Source organism: Microtus pennsylvanicus, chromosome 18 (assembly GCF_037038515.1).
Source record: "Microtus pennsylvanicus isolate mMicPen1 chromosome 18, mMicPen1.hap1, whole genome shotgun sequence".
Lineage (NCBI taxonomy): Eukaryota > Metazoa > Chordata > Mammalia > Rodentia > Cricetidae > Microtus > Microtus pennsylvanicus.
The window spans coordinates 2,529,524-2,550,926 of NC_134596.1; the positions used below are offsets into that span (position 1 = coordinate 2,529,524).

The 21,403-nt window shown below is 50.7% G+C and overlaps 1 protein-coding gene across 2 annotated transcripts; it reads right to left on the reverse strand.

Moving 5' to 3' along the window:
* Window positions 1-237: 237 nt before the first annotated feature.
* Window positions 238-5,774, reverse strand: Nr1h2 (nuclear receptor subfamily 1 group H member 2). 2 transcript variants are annotated; one of them, XM_075952644.1, is made up of 10 exons: window positions 5,654-5,774; window positions 5,410-5,539; window positions 4,345-4,402; window positions 4,160-4,273; window positions 3,667-3,948; window positions 3,318-3,574; window positions 3,058-3,237; window positions 2,323-2,422; window positions 959-1,167; window positions 238-709 (listed from the first exon to the last, which is right to left on the reverse strand). In XM_075952644.1, the coding sequence occupies exons 3-10, from the start codon at window positions 4,382-4,384 to the stop codon at window positions 563-565; spliced, it is 1,329 nt and encodes a 442-aa protein (XP_075808759.1). In that variant the 5' UTR covers window positions 4,385-4,402; window positions 5,410-5,539; window positions 5,654-5,774; the 3' UTR covers window positions 238-562. The 2 variants fall into 2 exon arrangements, with proteins under 2 accessions (XP_075808759.1, XP_075808757.1); XM_075952642.1 differs by having other exon boundaries at window positions 3,667-3,957.
* Between the last annotated feature and the right edge of the window lie 15,629 nt (window positions 5,775-21,403).

Consider the following 21,403-nt stretch of genomic DNA (forward strand, 5'->3'; position numbering starts at 1 on the left):
CTCAGCTCCAACTTTGGAAACCTGCCCCCATAAAGCTACTCTCCCCTTGCCGATGGGCCTCTGTCCACCTTGCCCTCTAGCCCTCCAGTGCCTCAAATTATGCTGTGCAAGGCCACCTCTCTTCAGCTGGGCACCCAGTCCACTCCCAAGTCCCCCAGACTAAGAGTCAACTGGAAAAGGAGGTGACCCATCCCTTCCACTTCTCACACGGAGCTAAGGGCTGACTTGTACTCAGGCTTTATTTCTTGTTTTTGTTTTTATTAAATAAAAAGGGGAGAAGAGGGGACCTGTGGTCTCCCACTGTGGAGAGACACCAGCCTCTCCCCGCTCAAGGTGCATGGCATGGGAGGCTGAGGTGTAAGCTGGGTGGGAGGGAGCTAGAGAAGGTCAGAGGCTAGGACCTGTGACCCTCATCCCTCCTGGAAGACTCGGTGGGTCAGGAGGGACCTCCTGATGCAAGTGCCAGTGTCGAGCCCCTCAAGGATGGGCCGTGACTATGTCCTCCCACCCCAGGAGGAAAGGCGAAGCGTCCATCTGCAAGAAGATGCCACTCATGGTGGCCCTATTCATGCACATCCCAGATCTCAGACAGCAAAGGCGGCAGCTTCTTGTCCTGGAGTCGCAATGCAAAGACCTGCTCCGAGTGCACGGAACTGAGGGTGCGCAGGCTCACCAGCTTCATGAGCATTCGCGGGAAGCGGAGCTGGTCCTGCAGGGGGAAGAGGAGGGAGGTATGTGCTGCTGGGGGCACTGCCCTGACAGACCAGCTAAGTCTTGAGAGTGCTCGGGTAACTTAGAATCCAACCCAGAAGTTGGAACGTCTCTACTGACCCTGTAACAGATGCGGCTGAGACTAGGATCCAAGAAGAAAGGAAGACCCCAGGCTCAGCATGCCCCAACGTGCACAACCTAGTGCCAGCACCAAGCCTGCCCACCTAGGGAATGGCAGCTCCCGTACCTGTGGCCGCTTGATGCGTGTGTAGGAGAGGAGAGCCTCCACGTAGGGCTGCTGTAGCGCCTCCACACGGCTGGGCTCCTGCACGTTGGGTCGGTCCGCTGAGAAGATGTTGATGGCAATGAGCAGGGCGTACTCTGCGTCGTCCAGGCCCAGCCGACGCATGGCCCGAGAAAACTCGAAGATGGGATTGATGAACTCCACCTGCAAGCCTGAAAGCGTGGTCCCAGATCAGCTTCACACCCTGACCATGGTCCCAGGGTCCTCAGATGGTGAGGAGGAACAGCCAGTAACAGGCATTTCTGCTCCTCCCACGGCAGACCTATGAGTGTCTATTACATAGCAGCCAAGACAGCACCCACAACCCTTCCTCCCTACGTACGCCGGAAGGTCACATCCTCTCAGGCCCCAAATCTACCCTCATGGAGGCAGAGGGAAAGGGGGCAGGCCAAGCCACACACAAAAACCCCTAGTGGCTCCCACTGTGCAGGGGCAGACATGCTATGGCTCACTCATGAACTATTATTTCAGTGTGCCTATTGTGTGCCAGGTTTTGGAAGAGTGATTTAAAACCCAACCCACCCCACCCCCTTCTGTTGAGGGTAACAAATTCTAGGTTGCCCTAACCTACACAGTGAGACGCCGAGAACAAAACAAAACCGTCTGGGCAGGTTCCAGGGAAACTGGAGTTGTCCCCCAGCTCCAAGCAGGAGACAGTGAATGCTAATCCCTAATGCTGGACTGTGCTGATGGGCGAGGCTGGACCGAGGAAGAGGATGGAGGTCGGTCAGATCCTCCTAGCAGAGGAAGCATGGCCTGCTCTAAGGACAGACATGCTGGGAATGCAGTATCAGAGAACCACCGCTCCTTGTGAGGCTCAGAGCACGAGTGGCCGAGCCTGTGGCAGAGTGGGGTGGGATGGGCACCTAATAGTCTTTGCAGTCCTGTCTCCTAGGCTTGGCTGCCTGGGGCTCCATGTGGTTCCTTCAAGGCTGGCTACAGGGCCTTTACCCTTGGGGCAAATGCTCTTCTCCCCAACACCTGGCCTGCCAAGCCTACACCAGAAGAATCCTAGGATGCTGTTGTATAGTGGAAGGGCTGGAGTCGTTCTTGAGAGACATGACGGGAAGCCCAAACTGGAGCTTGCTGCTCCATCCTCAGCCCGAATGTCTTACTCCAAGGCAGACAGCCAGGTGAGTTCCCAGGACAGAACGCATGAGTCAGCCTCGGCAGTGGGTGCTTCTTCCTAATTTCTGCCAGAGTACCAGGTGAGAGCAAAGGCCTCCCCATGCACCTGGCCTTGATAAACACGGTCTTGCCAGTGCCCGACCTGGAGGTGCAACCCTGAGCCAGTGTCCTCCACAGACCTGCACGGTGGAAGTCATCCTTGCTGTAGGTGAAGTCCTTCAGGAACGTGATGCACTCTGTCTCGTGGTTGTAGCGTCTGGCTGTCTCCAGCAACATAATCTGGTGGTGACAAGATACAGGCTCTCAGCTGGCCCAAAGTCAATGTGCTAAGACCAACTACCTGCCCGCCCTCTGCCAGGCCACATTCCTAGCCTTCCTTCCTCCCCATCTGCCGCCCACTCATGGCCCATCCAAGGACACTTGCCCCACATAATCATGAGGTGGAGGCTAACGTTTGGACTCTTAGCACTTAGACCAGAGCTTTGCATACAGCTGACATCCAATACTTCCTCACTATCCTTGATTTGGCTCAAATATCCATTCCTTGGAAAAGTCCTGTGGGAGCTGGACGGTGGTGGCGCACACCTTTAATCCCAGCACTCAGGAGGCAGAGGCAGGTGGATCTCTGTGAGTTCGAGGCCAGCCTGGTCTAGGACAGGGGCCAAAGCTATAGTGAAACTCTGTCTCGAAAACCCCAAAAGGAAAAGTCCTGGGGGAATATTTCCTCTTTACCAGCCCATCATTATTTTCTACCTCAGCCCATTCCCCCTTTGTCCCCAGCTGGCTCACTAGAGGCTCCAGCTATCTTTTTAGGACTGAACACTCCTGCTGACCACATCCCCCAAGGGTTAAGTAGGACCCATTGGCACTCACTACATTCAGCTCTGGGCTCTGTTCTAAAGCCTGGCCATTACCTCGATGGTGGATGCCTTCAGGAGGGCGATCTGGTCCTCCCGGCCCAGCTGCAAGAACCCTGGCACCTGCTTGGCAAAGTCCACAATCTCCTGGACCGAGATGATGGCCAGCTCCGTGAAGTGGGCGAAGCGCTGCTGACGAGCATCTCGGGACTGAGGGTCTGCACCCAAGGGCCAGGGCTGGGACACAGGAGACCAGGGTCACATGGGGACTCTCCTGCCCTATAAGTCCCTGCCCACAGGGCTGAGCAAGGCAATACCGTGACTTTGGGCTGGTCGGAGAAAGAGCGCTTGTTGCACTGCAGCTGCGCAGCAACCAACTGCTGGATCATCAGCTCTTGCGCCGCTGTCAGCTGGATGCCCTCCCCTTCCCCGGAGCCCTGGCCACCTGCTTCGGACGTGCCAGGGGAGGCTATAGGCCGGGCTGAGCTGCTTGATGCTGGCTCAGTCGCGGGTGGCTGCTGTTGCTGCTGCTTCTGAATCTTTTTCTTTCGAATCTGCTCCTCAGAAAGCACGCCTGCATGCCGGAGAGTGAACCTCAGTGGCGGAGCGCACCCGCATTGACTCCCCCTCTCAGAACGCCCCCGTCTTTCCCTTCCCCGCACTCACACTGCTCCCGCATGCCAGCCTCCTTGCACTTGCGCAGCCTGCAGAGCTGGCATTTGCGCCGCATAAAGGCGTCCATCTGGCAGGTTCCACTGCCCCGACAGGCATAGCGCCCAGCTCCACCATGAACTACGCTGCGCCGGAAGAAGCCTTTGCAGCCTTCGCAACTGAGCACATTGTAGTGGAAGCCCGAGGCCTTGTCCCCACACACGCGGCACAGCTCGTGACCCAGCATCTTCGGGGCCGGTCCCTTCTTTCGCTTGCGCTCGGGCTCATCCTCGGGCTCTAAGATGACTTGGGGTGAGCAGAGCCCATGAGAGAGAGAGCGACAAAGACAGAAAGCAGTCTAGCGACAGGCCATGGGAGGTCCCGAAGTGAGGGTGAGGACAGGGCTGCAACAGCAAGGGAAAGATCTGCAGGTCGGTAGCCCCCCGAGAATGAGTCAGAGAAGTCAAAGGGAAACAGAAGGAAAAGCCCACCTGTCTCCCTGTCTCACCTACAATGTAGGCAGAGCTGGCCCCTTCAGAGCCTGGAGGGGCGTCAGTCTCCTGCCCCTCCTCCTTGATGGTGGGCGAAGCCGAGGAGGTACTGGGCTGAGGAGAACCATTCCCTAGATGGGAGAGGGGACAGTGAGTTTCTCCAGCACTGTGGGGGGCCCTGTAGGGGAAGTGGGTCACTCACCAGGCGCCGGGGTATCCAGAGAACTTGTGGGGGAAGACATGGTGGGTCACGAAGCAGCCTGGTGAACACAGGGGACCCAGCCAATTACAGGTCATGATAGGGGCGCTTCTCCTTCCAAGGCTCGAGGTCTCTTTTGTGATAAGATCTCATGCTGAAGGCTGAACCTCTCAAACATCTCCTGCCTCGACCTCCCAGGCCCTGGAACTCATGACTCTAGGTTGTCTTGGGATATCCAGCACTCCTGCGTCGACCTCTCAAGGGCTGGCATCACAGGGCTGTGCCACTACACCTCAGTGTTTATACTTCTATACTGAGCTGCCACTGCCAGCCCTAGTCCCATACAAACATCCGACCGACTTTAACAATGCCCACCCACTTCTCCAGCCCAGCCCACTGTTCCCTCCTCCTATGAATCATGACCCGCCTTGACAGTTTCCACTGCTTTAACACCAAGAGAGCCCAACAATTCTCAAGTTCTTCTTTTGTGTGCACCCACTGCGCTCCGGTCATAAGCCATCCTTACTTGGACCCGCCCTTCTCATCAGGCCACAACCCATACCCTCCTACTACAGGTTTCGTCAGGGTTTTGCTCCACCCCAATACAGACCCCTGATCTTACCCTATCAGGACTCTTGGTACTCCATCCCCCACAACTGGGCATATACACAAGTTTTGCCCGCTCCAGCCTAGGTCCCACCCATACCAATCCCTAAAAGCCAATCATAAGCTTTTATATGTCACGCCCTCCATGCGAATGCCTCCAAGCTCCACCCACTTAACTTCAGGCCCCGCCTACCAGGAACCAATCAAGATTTCCCAATGCTATGCCCCACCCATTAGCCTCGCCCCCTACTCACCAATCATACTTTCCCCTGTCCATTTCTTCTCTATATCCCGGGTCCAAGCCCCCACAAATGAGCCAGGCCCCGCCCCAAGAAGCATCATCCACGGCTCAGGAACCTTCAATCACAGACTTTATCTACACCATGCCCCGCCCCATCTGCTTCCCACCCACCAATCATAGGCTTCGCCTACACGACACCTGCCCCGCAGAGCCCCGCCCACCTCACTCCAGACCCCGCCCCTCTCCGAGCACCAGGGGGAGGCGGGGCTCATGACTGCACCGGCGGTCTTGAAGTGGTGGGGCGCGGGGCTCCTACTCCGTTGCCCTGGAAACGGCTGCGGGAGGCGGGAGCTGCGGCAGAGGGAGGGAAGCGGGCGCGCGCTGAGCGGGACCGCGGCCGCCCGCGGACCCTGCCCAGCCCCACCTGCTCCGCCGCCCCCTGCGCATTTGCCTCCGTGTCCGCACCCGTAGTTGCTCCCCCTCAGCACTTCCGAAGTAACTTCTGAAGCCGGGGAGTAGCTCGGAGCAACAGCGCTGGCTGAGCGCAAAGCAAAAGTAACTTCGCCACTTCTTCCGGCAACCCCGCTTTACGTCACTTCCGGATATAGGCGGGCTGGGAAAGGTGACAGACTTCCGGTCTACACGGCCGCCACCGAACCAGTGTCCTGTCCGGAAGTGGCACGCTTACGGGAAGTTTATTTTTTTTTTTTTTTTGGTAGTTCCCCTCTCGGATTCTCAGAAAAATGTTCCGGAAAGTTCTTTTGTTTCTTTTCACACTTGGCTAATGAAGCATGCTTTTACCCTTTGAGTAGTTTAAAGTTCTCTCCTTCTGTAACAGTGCTGCACGGTTTTGATTTTATTTTTGTTTTGATCTGTGAGACAGGGTCTCTTGAATTTCTGATTTTCCTGCCTCTACCTCCCTCTGGTTGTGACGGCAGATCCACTTCCAGCCCTGCATATTGGTTCTAAATAAGTTAAATTTGGAGATGACAAGATGGTTCAGCAGGTAAAGGCACTTGCCCCAAGTCTGAGGACCTGAGTTCGATTCTCTGATTCCTCACTTGGAAGAACCGACTATCCAAAATTGTAAGCACCTCACCACACGTGCTTACACAAACACACACACACACAATGCATAAATAAATGTCATAAAGATAAGTTAACATACAGTGGTGGACCAAAAACTAAAACCCAGGGTGTAGCATGTGCTAGGTAAGCACCCAGACACAGCTACAGCCTCAGCCCCTCAAAACATAAAGCTTCCATTAGGTCTCAAGCCTAGGATAAACATATGAGAGCCGACATAGCCACCAGATTCTCCCAGCTTCCCTATCCCTCCCTGGGACTGGCTACAGGGCAGGACTGGCAATACCATGGCCCCATCTGTTAAGATGGGAGGAGAAAGACCACTGACCCAAATCATCATGGCCAAATTAATTCAAACAAGCAGTTAATTAAAGCAAGCTGTTGTATCTGTGTACGGCCGGCTGCCTCGCTGTAAGGTGGGCTCTGAGTGGTTGCCACGGATGTGAGGAAGACAAGGCTTTTTTGGGTCAGAGGTAGGGGTTTCCAAATGGGGGGGTTGGCAGCCAAAATAGGTGGGATTGAAGGAGTTTGCCCTAAGGACTTCCTGAAGCAAAGACATGACCGTAAGGTGGGCACAGCAACAGGCAGTCATAATGGCCTTTAGACGCCGAGGTAGGGCTGTAAGGGGGCCATAAACAGCGTTGGAAACAAAGCCGTGACTGCCATTCCTGGAGCACACAGTACAGAACCATTTGTAGCTAAGGCTGCAGGTGGGTACAGCCTAATTCTTGAGAAACAGAGTTAATCATAAACAGGAATGAACTTCGTTTGTCTTAAAAAAAAAAAAAAGAGAGACTTTTAAAGTTGGTTCTTCATGCCCTAAATTTCCCCAGCCCAGGGGCTAGGCCTGCCCTTCCCGCAGTTGCCTTTCCCTATATAATCCAGCCATTTCGGTTACCTGGGCCTTCCTCTACCCTTTACTCTCTTGCCTCTCCCTGGTCTTAGGGTTTCTATTGCTGTGTACAGGCACCGTGACCATGGCAACTCTTCCAAAGGAGAACATTTGATCAAGGTGGTGGTTTACCTTTCCAGAGGTTTAGTCCATTACCATCAAGGTAGGACATGGTGAGCTGCAGGCAGATATGGTCCTGGAGAGGAGCTGCTACAACAGGAAGCAGACGGTCTCACTGCGCATGGCTTGAGCATATGAGACCTCAAAGCCTGGCTCCAGGGTGACACACTTCCTCCAACAAGGCCACTCCTCATAATAGTGCCACTCTTTTGGGGAGCCATTTTCTCTCTCTCACACAGACACACACACACCCTCCTCACATAGCCTAACTCAGGGTCATGTTTACTCTGGCCTCTCCTAGATGTCTCTACCTCTATGTCTCCTTTTATCTCCAATAACCTTTCTCCTCCACCATACCTAGGAACAGTCATGGTTTCCTTTTTTAACTTTTCATTCAGCTTCGTGATGGGAAAACATAATATAAAAACGCAAATTGAGTGCAGGCACATGCCTGAAATAAGCACACCAGCGGCGGAGGCCGATCTGAACTAGGTAGTGAGACCTTATCATCAGCTCGATAGCAACAGGTAGCCTAAATACCCACCGCCATAAAAGTAATAATAACAACTTTCCACAGAAGATTGAAACACTCATACGGAGTCCAGATGGGAAAGATCCAGGTTTGCTTCCCCCACCATCCCCTTATGGAAAATTCAATCTTTATTAAATGCAAATGCCTGCTTTTATTTCTTTTTGAAGATATGATCTCTCCATCCTAGCATCCTGGAACTCTTTGAAGACCAGACTGGCCTCCAACTCAGAGATCCTCCTGCCTCTGACTCATAAGTTTGGGATTTAAAGTGTCGCAAGCTTCACCCCAAGCCCCTGCCATCCATATACCCAAAGAGTCTGGAATGTTCTGGAGGAAGCTCCACCCCAAACCCTCTCCCCCATCTCTCTCCAAACCCTACTACATCTCCTAACATTCTGATGACCCATCCCCCAGAGATGCTCAAGACCACTCCCACAGGGGATTTAAACTGCCCCCAGTAGACAGACTATGGTTTTCTAGTCCTCCTTTCCCTCCCGGCTCCTCTCTAGGGGGCTGGAAAATCATCCGGAAGTGTTTTATCCTTTAAACCTGTTTTTTTTTTTCTAATTCGGTTTGACTTATTTGGTCTGATTTCGGTTGCTGCATCGGTGGAGAGGCTTATGAGCTACAGAAACCGTTCACCTCAGTCCTGCAACGAAGCTGGCCTGCTCTGAGATTCAGCCACCAATCCATACTTTTTCAGAAATAAAGCAGGACAAATGCCTGACTGGGGTGCCTATTAACGTATCAAAGTGGATGCTGGTCTCTCAGCACCAACACCTGCTACAGAGTTACCCCTCCCCCTCAACTTCCCTAGCCCAAGCTTTACTTCTCTTCCCCTGGCTTCCTTTTTCTATACAACCCAGCCGTTTTGACTACGTGTCCTCTTGCTCTCTTGGTCCTCTGCCCTCTTGGTTCCTCTCTCTTCCTCTCCCACCACCCTATTCCCATGGCCCAGTTTATTCTGCTGGTCAACTTCAGTATGGATCCTTCCAGAAACCTCTGGCTGTTTTCTCCCTCAGATCTACTATAGACCTTCTTCTCAACCATGCAGAGCAGTCCTGTCCTGTTTTTTAATTCAATATATATACACACATATATATGTATGTGTGTTCATGTGTGCAGCTCGAGGCCAGCCTGGTCTACAAGAGCTAGTTCCGGGACCGGCACCAAAGCTACAGAGAAACCCTGTCTCGAACCCCCACCCACCCAAAAAAAGAATTTTCTATGACTTATTTAACTTTATTTTATGTGCAATGGTGTGAAGGTGTCAGATCACCCAGGACAGGAATTTACAGACACTTACCAGCTGCCATACGGGTGCTGGAAATGGAACCCAGGTACTCTGGAAGAGCAGTCAGTGCTCATAACTATTGAGCCGTCTCTCTAGTCCCACAGATGTATTTAATATTCATTATATTAGTAAACTGTCACATGCTGTTTGAATTCACTTAGTTGGATCTAGATTCAGGGTTGCTCCCACCCCCACCCAAACATATGTGACTTAGTGTTCTCCAAGACCCCTTGTCTGGGGTTGCGCTGGTTCCCTGGGCCCTCTGAGACAGGGAAAGGAGGACACCACCACCCCAGAGCAAAGGACCCAACCACTGTTTATCCCAGCGTGTGTGTCCCGTGCACTTCTGCAGTCTGCTCTGTCATTACCATGACGGACGAGTGATTGCGTGCGTGGTGAGGTCACTGCAGTGTGCCCGTGCTGGGAAGCTAGTAGGTCCCATACTGATGGCCTGTGTTGGCTCTGGCCAGGCCAGGCTGTGGGTTGGTCCATCATTACCTAAGAGCTGGTTCTGCCAGCTCCTACTGGAATCTTTTATACTTGAGTGATGGGTGTGTTTTGTTTTGTAACAAGGTGTTACTATGCAGACCCAGGCAGCTCTCCAACTCTGTCCTGCTTCAGCCTCCTGAGAGCTGGAATTACAGATATTAATCTCCCCTCTTGGTCTTGGGGGAAGTTTTGGTTCTAAGCATCAGAAACTGCAGGGCTTGCGAATCCCGGACATTTTTCTTAAATGTGTGTGTGTGTGTGTGTGTGTATGTGTATATATATATATGTGTGTGTGTGTGTGTGTGTGTGTGTGTGTTATGCTTGCCTACATATACTTTTTTTAAAAAATATTATTTATTTAATGTATTGCTGAGTGTTTTGCCTGTATGTAGTTCTATGTATGCCTTGTGCCCATGGGGGCCAGAAGAAGGCATCAGATCCCCCTGGAACTGAAGTCATAGTGAGCCACCATATGGGTGCTATCAATCAAATCTTGGGTCCTCTGTAAGAAGAGTCAGCTAGTGCCCTTTACCCCTGAGTCATCTGTCCACCCCTGTTCCTGGGCTTTCATATCCACTGAGAAGGAGAAATAACAGGAAGCAACAGACCAGAGGGACAAAAACAGAATCAGGCAGTAGAGAGTTAGTAGTTTTGAGGGGCCAGTGGCCTTGGGGTCCCTGGTTGTGCACCTAGCCAGTCCAGCTTTTTATCCGAGTCTCCTTATGTACCAGGTTCCGGTCCCATAACACATCTGATACACCTTTATTTTTGTTAATGGTTTTGTTGAGATTTTGCTCACTGGACAGTTGACCTATTTTGAATTTTACCAAAAATGTAACTTTATTTAAAGAGTTTTCACCAGGTTTTGCAACCTTCTCTATAATAAATTTTAGAACATTTTTGTTCACCCCACAAAATAATCCAGCCATTAGCAGTTGAACTCAGTTCTCCTGTCCCACACTGGTCACTAGGCAACCAACCATCAATCAACTTTCTGTCTCCATGGGGTATGGCCATTCTGGAAATGTACTGAAAGTAGAATCCTAGAACTTATTCTCTGTGACTGGCATTGTTTGTTCCGTGTACTATTTTCAAGGTTCATCTATGTTGCCCACGTATCAGTCTTTTTGTATGTTTGTGGTTGCATGTTTATTGTACGGATATACTACACGCCATTTATTTACCACTGGCCACCATTTGGGTGATTACTACTAAAGGCAACTGCAGCGAACGCTGAAAGGAAGCAAGGCCCAGGACACACCAAGACCAGGTTCTCAGCACAGAGGTGTATTTGTCCCTCACGCCCTCGTCTCTCTAGGTTTCTCTCAGCTCTTACTAAGAACTGCAGCTTCCATGCCGGTCGGTGGTGGCACACGCCTTTAATCCCAGCACTCAGGAGGCAGAGGAAGGCGGATCTCTGTGAGTTCGAGACCAGCCTGGTCTACAAGAGCTAGTTCCAGGACAGGCCACAAAGCTACAGAGAAACCCTGTCTCGAAAAACCAAAGACAAAAAAACATAAAACAAGAAAGAAAGAAAGAAAGAAAGAAAGAAAGAAAGAAAGAAAGAAAGAAAGAAAGGAAGGAAGGAAGGAAGGAAGGAAGGAAGGAAGGAGAGAGAGAGAAAGAGAAAAAATGAAAGGAAAGCTCCTTTAGGCCTGTGTTTGGGCTTCTGTGCCCCTCTCCTCCCTGCCCGCAGGAGCTGTCTGCTCAGTCCTGTAGCCCCCTTAGGTCTTTCTGGGTCTCTGTGATGTCCCTCTGGTCCCTCAGCTTTCTCCTGGTCCCTCAGCTTTCTCCTGGAAGTTCTGCAGCCTCTCTATGCCTTTATAGCTACATTGTTCTCTCTCCTTGGACTGCAAACAGATTTTATATTATTCCTAAGGTCTACTCAGGTTCACAATACTATTTGTCAGGCCTGTTTGCCTTTGCTCACTTTTTAAAACTTCAGTTATTTAGATAAACTGAGGCACATGTTATGCCCAGATATCAGCATCCCAAAAACCAATAGGAGACTGAGTCCTGAATGTAAAAGCAAAGAGCCTTTATTCTTATTCAAGTTCAAACTCAGACCCTCCACATGTCCAATGTATTGGCGTGATCAGACAGCCCCAAGCTCAGTTGGGGTGGGGGTTTTTATAATAGCAGAGCTTGGGGTGAAGGACTTCTAAGGTTCAGGACTCCTGATTGGCTGACATTTGTCTAGGGTGTCCTGGTGAAAAGTGATGGGTGTGTGCTGGCAGGTGGTCCTGTCTACAGGACCTTAGGAATTTCCTTTGGATGGTCTGTTCCTAGGTGCTGGCTGGGTGGTCTCAGTTTGTGGTCTTTCTAGGAAACAGGTACTGCCTGAGGGTAAACTGAGCCTTGGCCTCTGTTGAGATCCTAACTAGCCCAGATATGCTGTGAAATATTACTTTAAGATGTGTTACAATCATTTATGCTGTGGAATATTTGTTTAATGATGCAAAGATGTGTTGCATTCTTTTATGTTACATTTGTTTAACTCTGTGAAACTGTGTTACTCTGCCTATCTAAAAATACTTAGTTGGTCTAATAAAGAGCTGAACAACTGGGGGCTGGAGAGATGGCTCAGAGGTTAAGAGCATTGCCTGCTCTTCCAAAGGTCCTTTGGTCCTGAGTTCAATTCCCAGCAACCACATGGTGGCTCACAACCATCTGTAATGGGGTTTGCTGCCCTCTTCTGGCCTGCAGACATACACACAGACAGAACATTGTATACATAATAAATAAATATTTAAAAAAAAAAGAGCTGAACAACCAATAGCAAGGCAGGAGAGAGGAATAGGCGGGGCTGGTAGGCAGGAGAATAAATAGGAGAGAAATCTAGGCCTGAGAGAAAAACAAGAAGTGAGAAAAGGAGAAAGAGAGTAAGATGCCAGGGGCAGTCACCCGGCCACCCAGTCAGTCATAGAGTAAGAAGGAAAGAAGAAACTGTGGACATGTTTGGGTTGACGGCTGTCCTCTGGGCAGAGACACTGGAGGTGAAATGTTGTCCTGTTTGAAAGCCAGAGATCGACCATAATGAACCTCGTGGACAACTGTCAATTTAATTGATACAAAAACCACTTAAGCCGGGCGGTGGTGGCGCACGCCTGTAATCCCAGCACTCAGGAGACAGAGGCAGGCGGATCTCTGTGAGTTCGAGACCAGCCTGGTCTACAAAAGCTAGTTCCAGGACAGGCTCCAAAACCACAGAGAAACCCTGTCTCGAAAAACCAAAAAAAAAAAAACAAAAAACAAAAAAAAAACAAAAAACCACTTAAATTATGCTTCTTACTCAAATATGTCCTTTTCAGCTGGACAGTGGTGACGCACGCCTTTAATCCCAGCACTCTGGAGGCAGAGGCAGGTGGATCTTTTTGAGTTTGAGTTTGAGGCCAGCTTGGAGTTCCAGGACAGGCTCCCAACTACAGAAACTCTATCTTGAAAAAAACAAAACAAAAAAACAGTCAGATTTGTCCTTCTCGATCTCTGATGATGTTGAAGGCTAAGTATTTTACAAACACCCAGCTTTCTGGTCAGTCTATCCTATGTGTATAGTTTATGTTGCCAACAGCCTTCGCGCTCTAAGAGATTTGGAGTTTCTAAAGGTCATGAGATATAGACAAGTTATCTAGGTCAAGAAAAAATGAGATACAAATTGTGCAGGTCTAAGAAAGTAATCTAAGGTATATAAAGTCTAAAATAAGAAAGCTTAAGTTATGAGGTCTGAGAACATACGTAAATCCAAGAAATAAGTCAAGACAAGTCTAAGAACTCCTCTCGGTGCCTCCAGCTCCTTACAGTGGGCATGCTCCAATACACAACCTCGACCCACCCCTCCTGACTCCCCCTGCTCCAATACACAACCTCGACCCACCCCTCCTGACTCCCCCTGCTCCAATACACAACCTCGACCCACCCCTCCTGACTCCCCCTGCTCCAATACACAACCTCGACCCACCCCTCCAGACTCCCCCCTGCTCCAATACACAACCCAGACCCACCCCTCCTGACTCCCCCTGCTCCAATACACAACCCTGACCCCACCCCTCCTGACTCCCCCTGCTCCAATACACAACCCTGACCCCACCCCTCCTGACTCCCCCTGCTCCAATACACAATCCAGACCCACCCCTCCTGACTCCCCCTGCTCCAATACACAATCCAGACCCACCCCTCCTGACTCCCCCTGCTCCAATACACAACCTCGAATACACAACCCAGACCCACCCCTCCTGACTCCCCCTGCTCTAATACACAACCTCGACCCACCCCTCCAGACTCCCCCTGCTCCAATACACAACCCAGACCCACCCCTCCAGACTCCCCCTGCTCCAATACACAACCCAGACCCACCCCTCCAGACTCCCCCTGCTCCAATACACAACCCAGACCCACCCCTCCTGACTCCCCCTGCTCCAATACACAACCCAGACCCACCCCTCCAGACTCCCCCTGCTCCAATACACAACCTCGACCCACCCCTCCTGACTCCCCCTGCTCCAATACACAACCCAGACCCACCCCTCCAGACTCCCCCTGCTCCAATACACAACCCAGACCCACCCCTCCAGACTCCCCCTGCTCCAATACACAACCCAGACCCACCCCTCCTGACTCCCCCTGCTCCAATACACACCCCGACCCCACCCCTTCAGACTCCCCCTGCTCCAATACACAACCCAGACCCACCCCTCCAGACTCCCCCTGCTCCAATACACAACCCAGACCCACCCCTCCTGACTCCCCCTGCTCCAATACACAACCCAGACCCACCCCTCCAGACTCCCCCTGCTCCAATACACAACCCAGACCCACCCCTCCAGACTCCCCCTGCTCCAATACACAACCCAGACCCACCCCTCCAGACTCCCCCTGCTCCAATACACAACCCTGACCCACCCCTCCTGACTCCCCCTGCTCCAATACACAACCCTGACCCACCCCTCCAGACTCCCCCTGCTCCAATACACAACCCTGACCCACCCCTCCTGACTCCCCCTGCTCCAATACACACCCCGACCCACCCCTCCAGACTCCCCCCTGCTCAAATACACAATCCCGACCCCACCCCTCCAGACTCCCCCTGCTCCAATACACAAGCCTGACCCACCCCTCCTGACTCCCCCTGCTCCAATACACAACCCTGACCCACCCCTCCAGACTCCCCCTGCTCCAATACACAAGCCTGACCCACCCCTCCAGACTCCCCCCTGCTCAAATACACAATCCCGACCCCACCCCTCCAGACTCCCCCTGCTCCAATACACACCCCGACCCCACCCCTTCTGACTCCCCCTTGCAAAGTTTTCTTTTCTGCTCCTTTCTCCCTTCCTTGGGATCTCTTCCCTCACTCGGAAAGGCTGTTCTCTCCAAAGTTGGCATGAGCTCTGCCTTCCACCCCAGCAACAGCTCCCAGACACCCTACACCCTTTGTCTCCCTTTCCTCAGCCACACCCACTCTCCAGAATCCCCAAACCCTTCTCACCCTCTGCCCACTTCTTTAGTCAGCCCACTGTATGGGGTACCACCGTGTGGGGTACCACCGTATGGGGTACCACCGTGTGGGGTTCCACCGTGTGGGGTACCACCGTATGGGGTACCACCGTGTGGGGTTCCACCGTGTGGGGTACCACCGTGTGGGGTACCACCGTGTGGGGTACCACTGTGTGGGGTACCACCGTATGGGGTACCACCGTGTGGAGTACCACCGTGTGGGGTACCACCATGTGGGGTACCACCGTGTGGAGTACCACCGTATGGGGTACCACTGTATGGGGTGCCACTTTGTGGGGTACCACCGTATGGGGTACCACATCTCCGTTCCTTACTGCACATCATGAACCTCTCCCTCTCTATGACACCTGCAGACCCTCTGCCTGCATCTCCAAACCCAACACCCATGCCCTTCACCGGCCTAGGCTTCAAACCCATCATTCAGTCCCTTAACCCAAGCAGTTTTTATGCCTCACTTATACTGACAGTCAAAAACCAAAACCTAGTGGAACCTCCCACCTAATCCAAGACCTACACTCGGTTAACACTGCCATTATCCTTCTCCACCATATGGTCACCTCCATATGCCCCTTTCCAAACCGTATGGACCTGGCTTGCCCCCCTTTTCCCTGCTGCCTGCTTCAGTCCTTCCCTCTCTGAGAGCCAACCTGACACCATCTCACGCCACCTCAGTTTCCTCAGCTCCAGGGTTACCCAAGTCACCTATCTAAGATTCTCTCTCAACACCTGGCCATCTTTGCTCCTCATCTCTGTCCTCAACCCGTTTCTTCCACTCACGTGTCCTTAGATACTCACCCCTGGTATATTCCCTATAGCAACCAGCTTCCGGGCTTCTCCTGGCCACTTTCTTCCCACCCACAAACAATTCCTCAAACTTAAATTGCTGTCTTTTCTACCCCAGTCCTCTGCCTCCCAGATCCATCCTCATACCTCCCAAATACAGACACTTCCTAGGACCGACTTTTGCCCCTGTCACTTAACTTGTAGAGACCCAAAAACTGGGAGCCTATTTCTACTTTATCTGAAGGTCGGAGAGTTTTAGCTTGTTCAATTGTTGGGAACAAGTGTGGTCTGCATGTCCAGACCTACGGTGTGGTTACTTGGTCATTTTGATACTAAGATGGCCCGCACAGGTAGATCCACTCTCACATATGCAGGCAAAATACCCACACACGTGGGGCTGGGGAAATGGCTCAGAGGTTAAGAGCATTGCCTGCTCTTCCAAAGGTCCTGAGTTCAATTCCCAGCAAACATATGGTGGCTCACAACCATCTGTAATGGGGTCTGGTGCCCTCTTCTGGCCTGCAGGCATACCACACAGACAGAATATTGTATAATAAATAAATAAATAAATATTAAAAAATACCCACACACGTGAAAAAATAATAGTATTAAAAAAGTGTAAGGTGGCACTGAAGGCATGCTCCTCCTGCCCGGTGAGGTCAGTGTTGAGATTCGAGTTATGCACCGTGAGCTGACGTTTGCATCAAACAGCCCTGAAATCCAGGAGACAAGTGAGCCTTCTGCCTCCCCCTCCTGATAGGAGGGCAACGTTGCTGCGATTTCCCCACATCTGCCAGCATATGTCATTATCCTTTTTACCTTACCCATGCACCGAATGCCAAGTCAGACTTCACTGTGGTTTTAATTTGCTCTTCCTGGGAAGATGTGTGTCAAAGGGCAAACTACAAAAATACAAAGAGTTTTAAGTGGGGTCTGGGGCCACAATCCCATAGCCAGGAGTTCTAGGCCACCCTGGGCTACAAGAGACGCCTTCTGAAGAGAGCAACAATTAAAAAAAAAATCTCTCTCTCTTTCTCTCGCTCTCTTTCTCTCTCTCTCTCTCTCTCTCTCTCTCTCTCTCTCTCTCTCTCTCTCTCTCTCTGTGCGTGTGTGTGCAAGTCTGTGTGTGTGTGGCTGCATGCGCGCACACGCGCTAGAAGGACTGGCATCCAACCGGTCTTATTTCTGATTCTACAACTGACAAAATTTTATTTTATGGAACAGTAAGTGTCCCAGGAAGTGAGCAGAAGCAAGTGTTTTCTGCAGAGGAAGAACAAAAGAAGCAGGAAGAAAATATTTTTTATTGATATTTATTGAGCTCTACATTTTTCTCTGCTCCCCTCCCTGCCTGTCCCTCTCCCACAAGGTCCCCATGCTCCCAATTTACTCAGGAGATCTTGTCTTTTTCTACTTTCTACTTCTCATGTAGATTACATCTATGTAAGTTTCTCTTAGTGTCCACATTGTTGTCTAAGTTCTCTGGGATTGTGATTTGTGGGCTGGCTTTCTTTGCTTTATGTTTAAAAACCACCTATGAGTGAGTACATGTGATAATTGTCTCTCTGGGTCTGGGTTACCTCACTCAAAATAAGTTCCATCAATTTTCCTGCAAAATTCAAACTGTCGTTATTTTTTTTCTGCTGTGTAGTACTCCATTGCATAAATGTACCACATTTTTCTTATCCATTCTTCAGTTGAGGGGCATTTAGGTTGTTTCCAGGTTCTGGTTATGACAAACAAAGCTGCTATGAACATAGTTGAGCACATGTCCTTGTGGCACGATTGAGCATCCTTTGGATATATACCCAAAACTGGTATTACTGGGTCTTGAAGAAGGTTGTTTCCTAATTTTCTGAGAAATCGCCACACTGACATTCAGCTTGCATTCCCACTAGCAATGCAGAAGTGTTCCCTTTACCCCACAACCTCTCCAGCATAAGTTGTCATCAGTGTTTTTGATCTTGGCCATTTTTACAGGTTTAAGATGAAATCTCACAGTTGTTTTGATTTGCATTTCTCTGATGACTATGGATGTTGAACATTTCCTTAAGTGTCTTTCAGCCATTTTAGATTCCTCTGTTGAGAGTTCTCTGTTTAGGTCTGAAGTCCATTTTTTTTTATTGGATTATGTGATCTTTTGGTGTCCAATTTCTTGAGTTCTTTGTATATTTTGGAGACCAGACCTCTGTCTGATGCGGGGTTAGTGAAGATCTTTTCCCATTCTGTAGGCTGTAGGCTGCTGTTTTGTCTTGTTGACCATGTCCTTTGCTTTACAGAAGCCTTTCAGTTTCAGGAGGTCCCATTTATTAATTGTTTCTCTCAGTGTCTGTGCTGCTGGGGTTATATTTAGGAAGTGGTTCCCTGTGCCAATGCGTTCAAGTGTACTTCCCACTTTCTCTTCTATAAGGTTCAGAGTGGCTGGCTTTATGTTGAGGTCTTTGATCCATTTGGACTTGAGTTTTGTGCATTTTTAAAAGATTTATTTGTTTGTTTGTTTATTAATTTATTTATGCAGTATCCTGCCTGTAGGCCAGAAGATGGCACCAGATCTCATAGGTGGTTGTGAGCCACCTCGTGGTTGCTGGGAATTGAACTCAGAGCCTCTGGAAGAGCAGTCAGTGCTCTTAACTGCTGAGCCATCTCTCCAGCCCCAGGAAGAAAATATTTTAAAAAGCAGCTTGATTGTTGCAACATTGTTCCAACATCAGATTCTCCTTAGAATGAGCTGGAAGGTTGCTCAGCAGGCTGGCAGCCTAAGTTCCCTCTCTGAGACCCAACCCAGCAGGGGTGGGGGTAGTGGAGGGGATGGGGAAATAGGGGATGGGGGTGTTGGCGACTGTAAGTAAAGTTGTCCTCGGCCACATGGGCGCCATATGTATGCACACATAAATATAATAATAATAATAGTAATAATAATGGAAAGTAGCTGGGTAGTGGTAGTGGCGCATGCCTTTAATCCTAGCACTTGGGAGGCAGAGGCAGGTAGACCTCTGTGAGTTCGAGACCAGCCTGGTTTACAGAGTGAGTTCAGGACAACCAGGGCTACAGAGAAACCCTGTCTTGAAAACCAAACCAACCAAACAAATAAAGGGGAAATTAAAAACCAGCAAACAAACAAATAAACCGAGTAGCGACATCAAGGGACCCTCAGTGAGTTGGAGCTGGGGCTACAGGCATTCTGGAGTCACCTGAAGTGGGGGCCGAGATCAGAACTCCAGTCCTGAGATAAGAACAGCCCGTAAAAGTTTGTTACAAACAAATGCAGCAGACGTGACATTTGAAACTGTGTGCACAGGGTCACGAGGCTGAAAGTCCCCCAAGTGGCACTGTGTCCCTAGGTCCGTACCGGTATTGCACATCAAGTAGGCTGGGGTGGGGCCAACAGTGTTTGCTTAGCAGGCCGCAGGCTCTGCGCTCCAACCACAGCACCAAAAAGTAAAATCCACCGAACTTCTAGAAGACAAAGATTTGAGGAAATGACCTATGACAGGGGGAGGGGGAGGTGTTGTAGCCAGAAGAAGCAGCCTGGACAAAGGTACTGAGGCAGGAATAATTCTAGTACCTTCCAACACCAGGAAGGCTAGGGTGTGTGGAGGCTTTGAGTAAGAGAGCATGCAACAAGAGCAGGTGGAGGCAGGAGGATTGCCAGTTCAAGGCCGGCCAGGTTTACAGAATTAGTTCGAGTGAGCCTGGGCAACTTAATGGCACCTGTCTCAAAACAGTAAAAAGAGAGCTTAGGATGTGGCTCAGAGGTAGAGCACCTACCTAGAAATACCCTTGGTTCCAGGTTCTATTCCCAGTTGCTCTAAGGACTTGGTGATATGGTCCCAGTTGCTCGGCTGTATGAGAAAAAGCATTTTCTCCCAGCTGGCTTGGACAATACCATCAGAGAGGAAGAAACTACCAACGGTGGGTTTAGTTAGGACCCCAAGCAAGTAAGCTGCAGAGGTCTCTCGTTTAGAAACACAGGTCCGTGCTGCCACCGTGTGGCCATGGCATGATTTGCAGACTACACTTCATAAAGTTCTTGGCTGGGAAGTGATGAGAGGGTCCCGGAGTGAAGTGGCCAGAAGAGGTGAATGGTCAGGGTTGCTGAATGGGGAAACTAAGGCATGGTTCAGGAGAAGTTTTGTTGCAGAGACGAGGGAGAATTCAGCCAGAGGCACTTGGAAGAGTCCAGACTGAACCGGGCGGTGGGTTGGAAAGCCTGTTTGGATACAGGGTCCTGGCTTCTCTCAGCAGCCTCTGCCCTGACCCTCTCCAGCCCCTGTATTCCCCAGGACTCCCATGTCTAGCTGTGTTCCCCAGGACCCCCATGTCTAGCTGTGTTCCCCAGGGCCCCCATGTCTAGCTGTATTCCCCAGGGGTCCCCATGTCTAGCTGTATTCCCCAGGGCCCCCCATGTCTAGCTGTGTTCCCCAGGGCCCCCAAGTCTAGCTGTGTTCCCCAGGGACCCCCATGTCTAGCTGTATTTCCCAGGGGTCCCCAAGGACCTAGTTGTGTTCCCTAGGGCCAGAATTGCTCCACAGCCCAGTGTGGGGAGGAACTCAGGTCCTCACACCTGTATTGCAAGTGTATCTCCCAAGTCCTGCTGAATGCATTTTCAGTCCAGAGACACTACAGCTGTGGTTCTCAACCTTCCTAGTGCTACGACCCTTTAATAGAGTGTGGTAATCTCCACCATACAGTTATTTTGTTGCTACTCCATAGCTGTAATTTTGTTACTGTTACAAATCATAACATAAGTTTCTGATGTGTGACCCCCAGAAGGACTGCAATGCCCGGGTTGAGGACCACTGCTCTAGAGGACACTTGCTCTACTGACAAGAGAATCACTTGAGCTTAGCAACATTATGGGATCTTGTTTCAAAAGATAAAGACGGCTGGGGAGATGACTGAGCAGGTCAAGCCTCTTGCCACAAAACCTGTGGACCTGGGTTTGATCCCTGGACCCACCATGTGGAAGGAGGGAACTGACGCCTACAAGATGTCCTCTGACCTCTGAATCCATTCTGAGGTATGTGGGCACACACACAAATTAATTAATATTAATTAATTAAAATATCAAAGAGAGAGAAGCCCCTTCTCAAAAAAAAAACCCAACAAACAAAACCAAGAAAGAAGATTAGAAAGAGTGGGCACCCTGAGAGGCTGGCAGGGCCACCAACCTACAACAGCGTGTTTCTGTTGTAACCGGCCCGGACCGCTTACATTTCTGTCCCTTCTTCTTGCTCAAGAAAATCTGTGGTTAATGAGTCTCAGAAAAGTGAACTGAAAGACAAAAGTAGAAGCCGTAGAGGTGGCAGGAAAGGGGAGGGTGCTGGGTCTGCCCTCACCACTCCTTCCAAAAGTGCAAGTCAAACAGCACACATCTTAAATAGTCAGGTTCTGGTCCCCGTGCCACCTGCTGCTGAAGGACTTCACACACACACACACACACACACACACACACACACACGTACACACACACACACACACACACACCTCACGCGGGATCACTTCTGT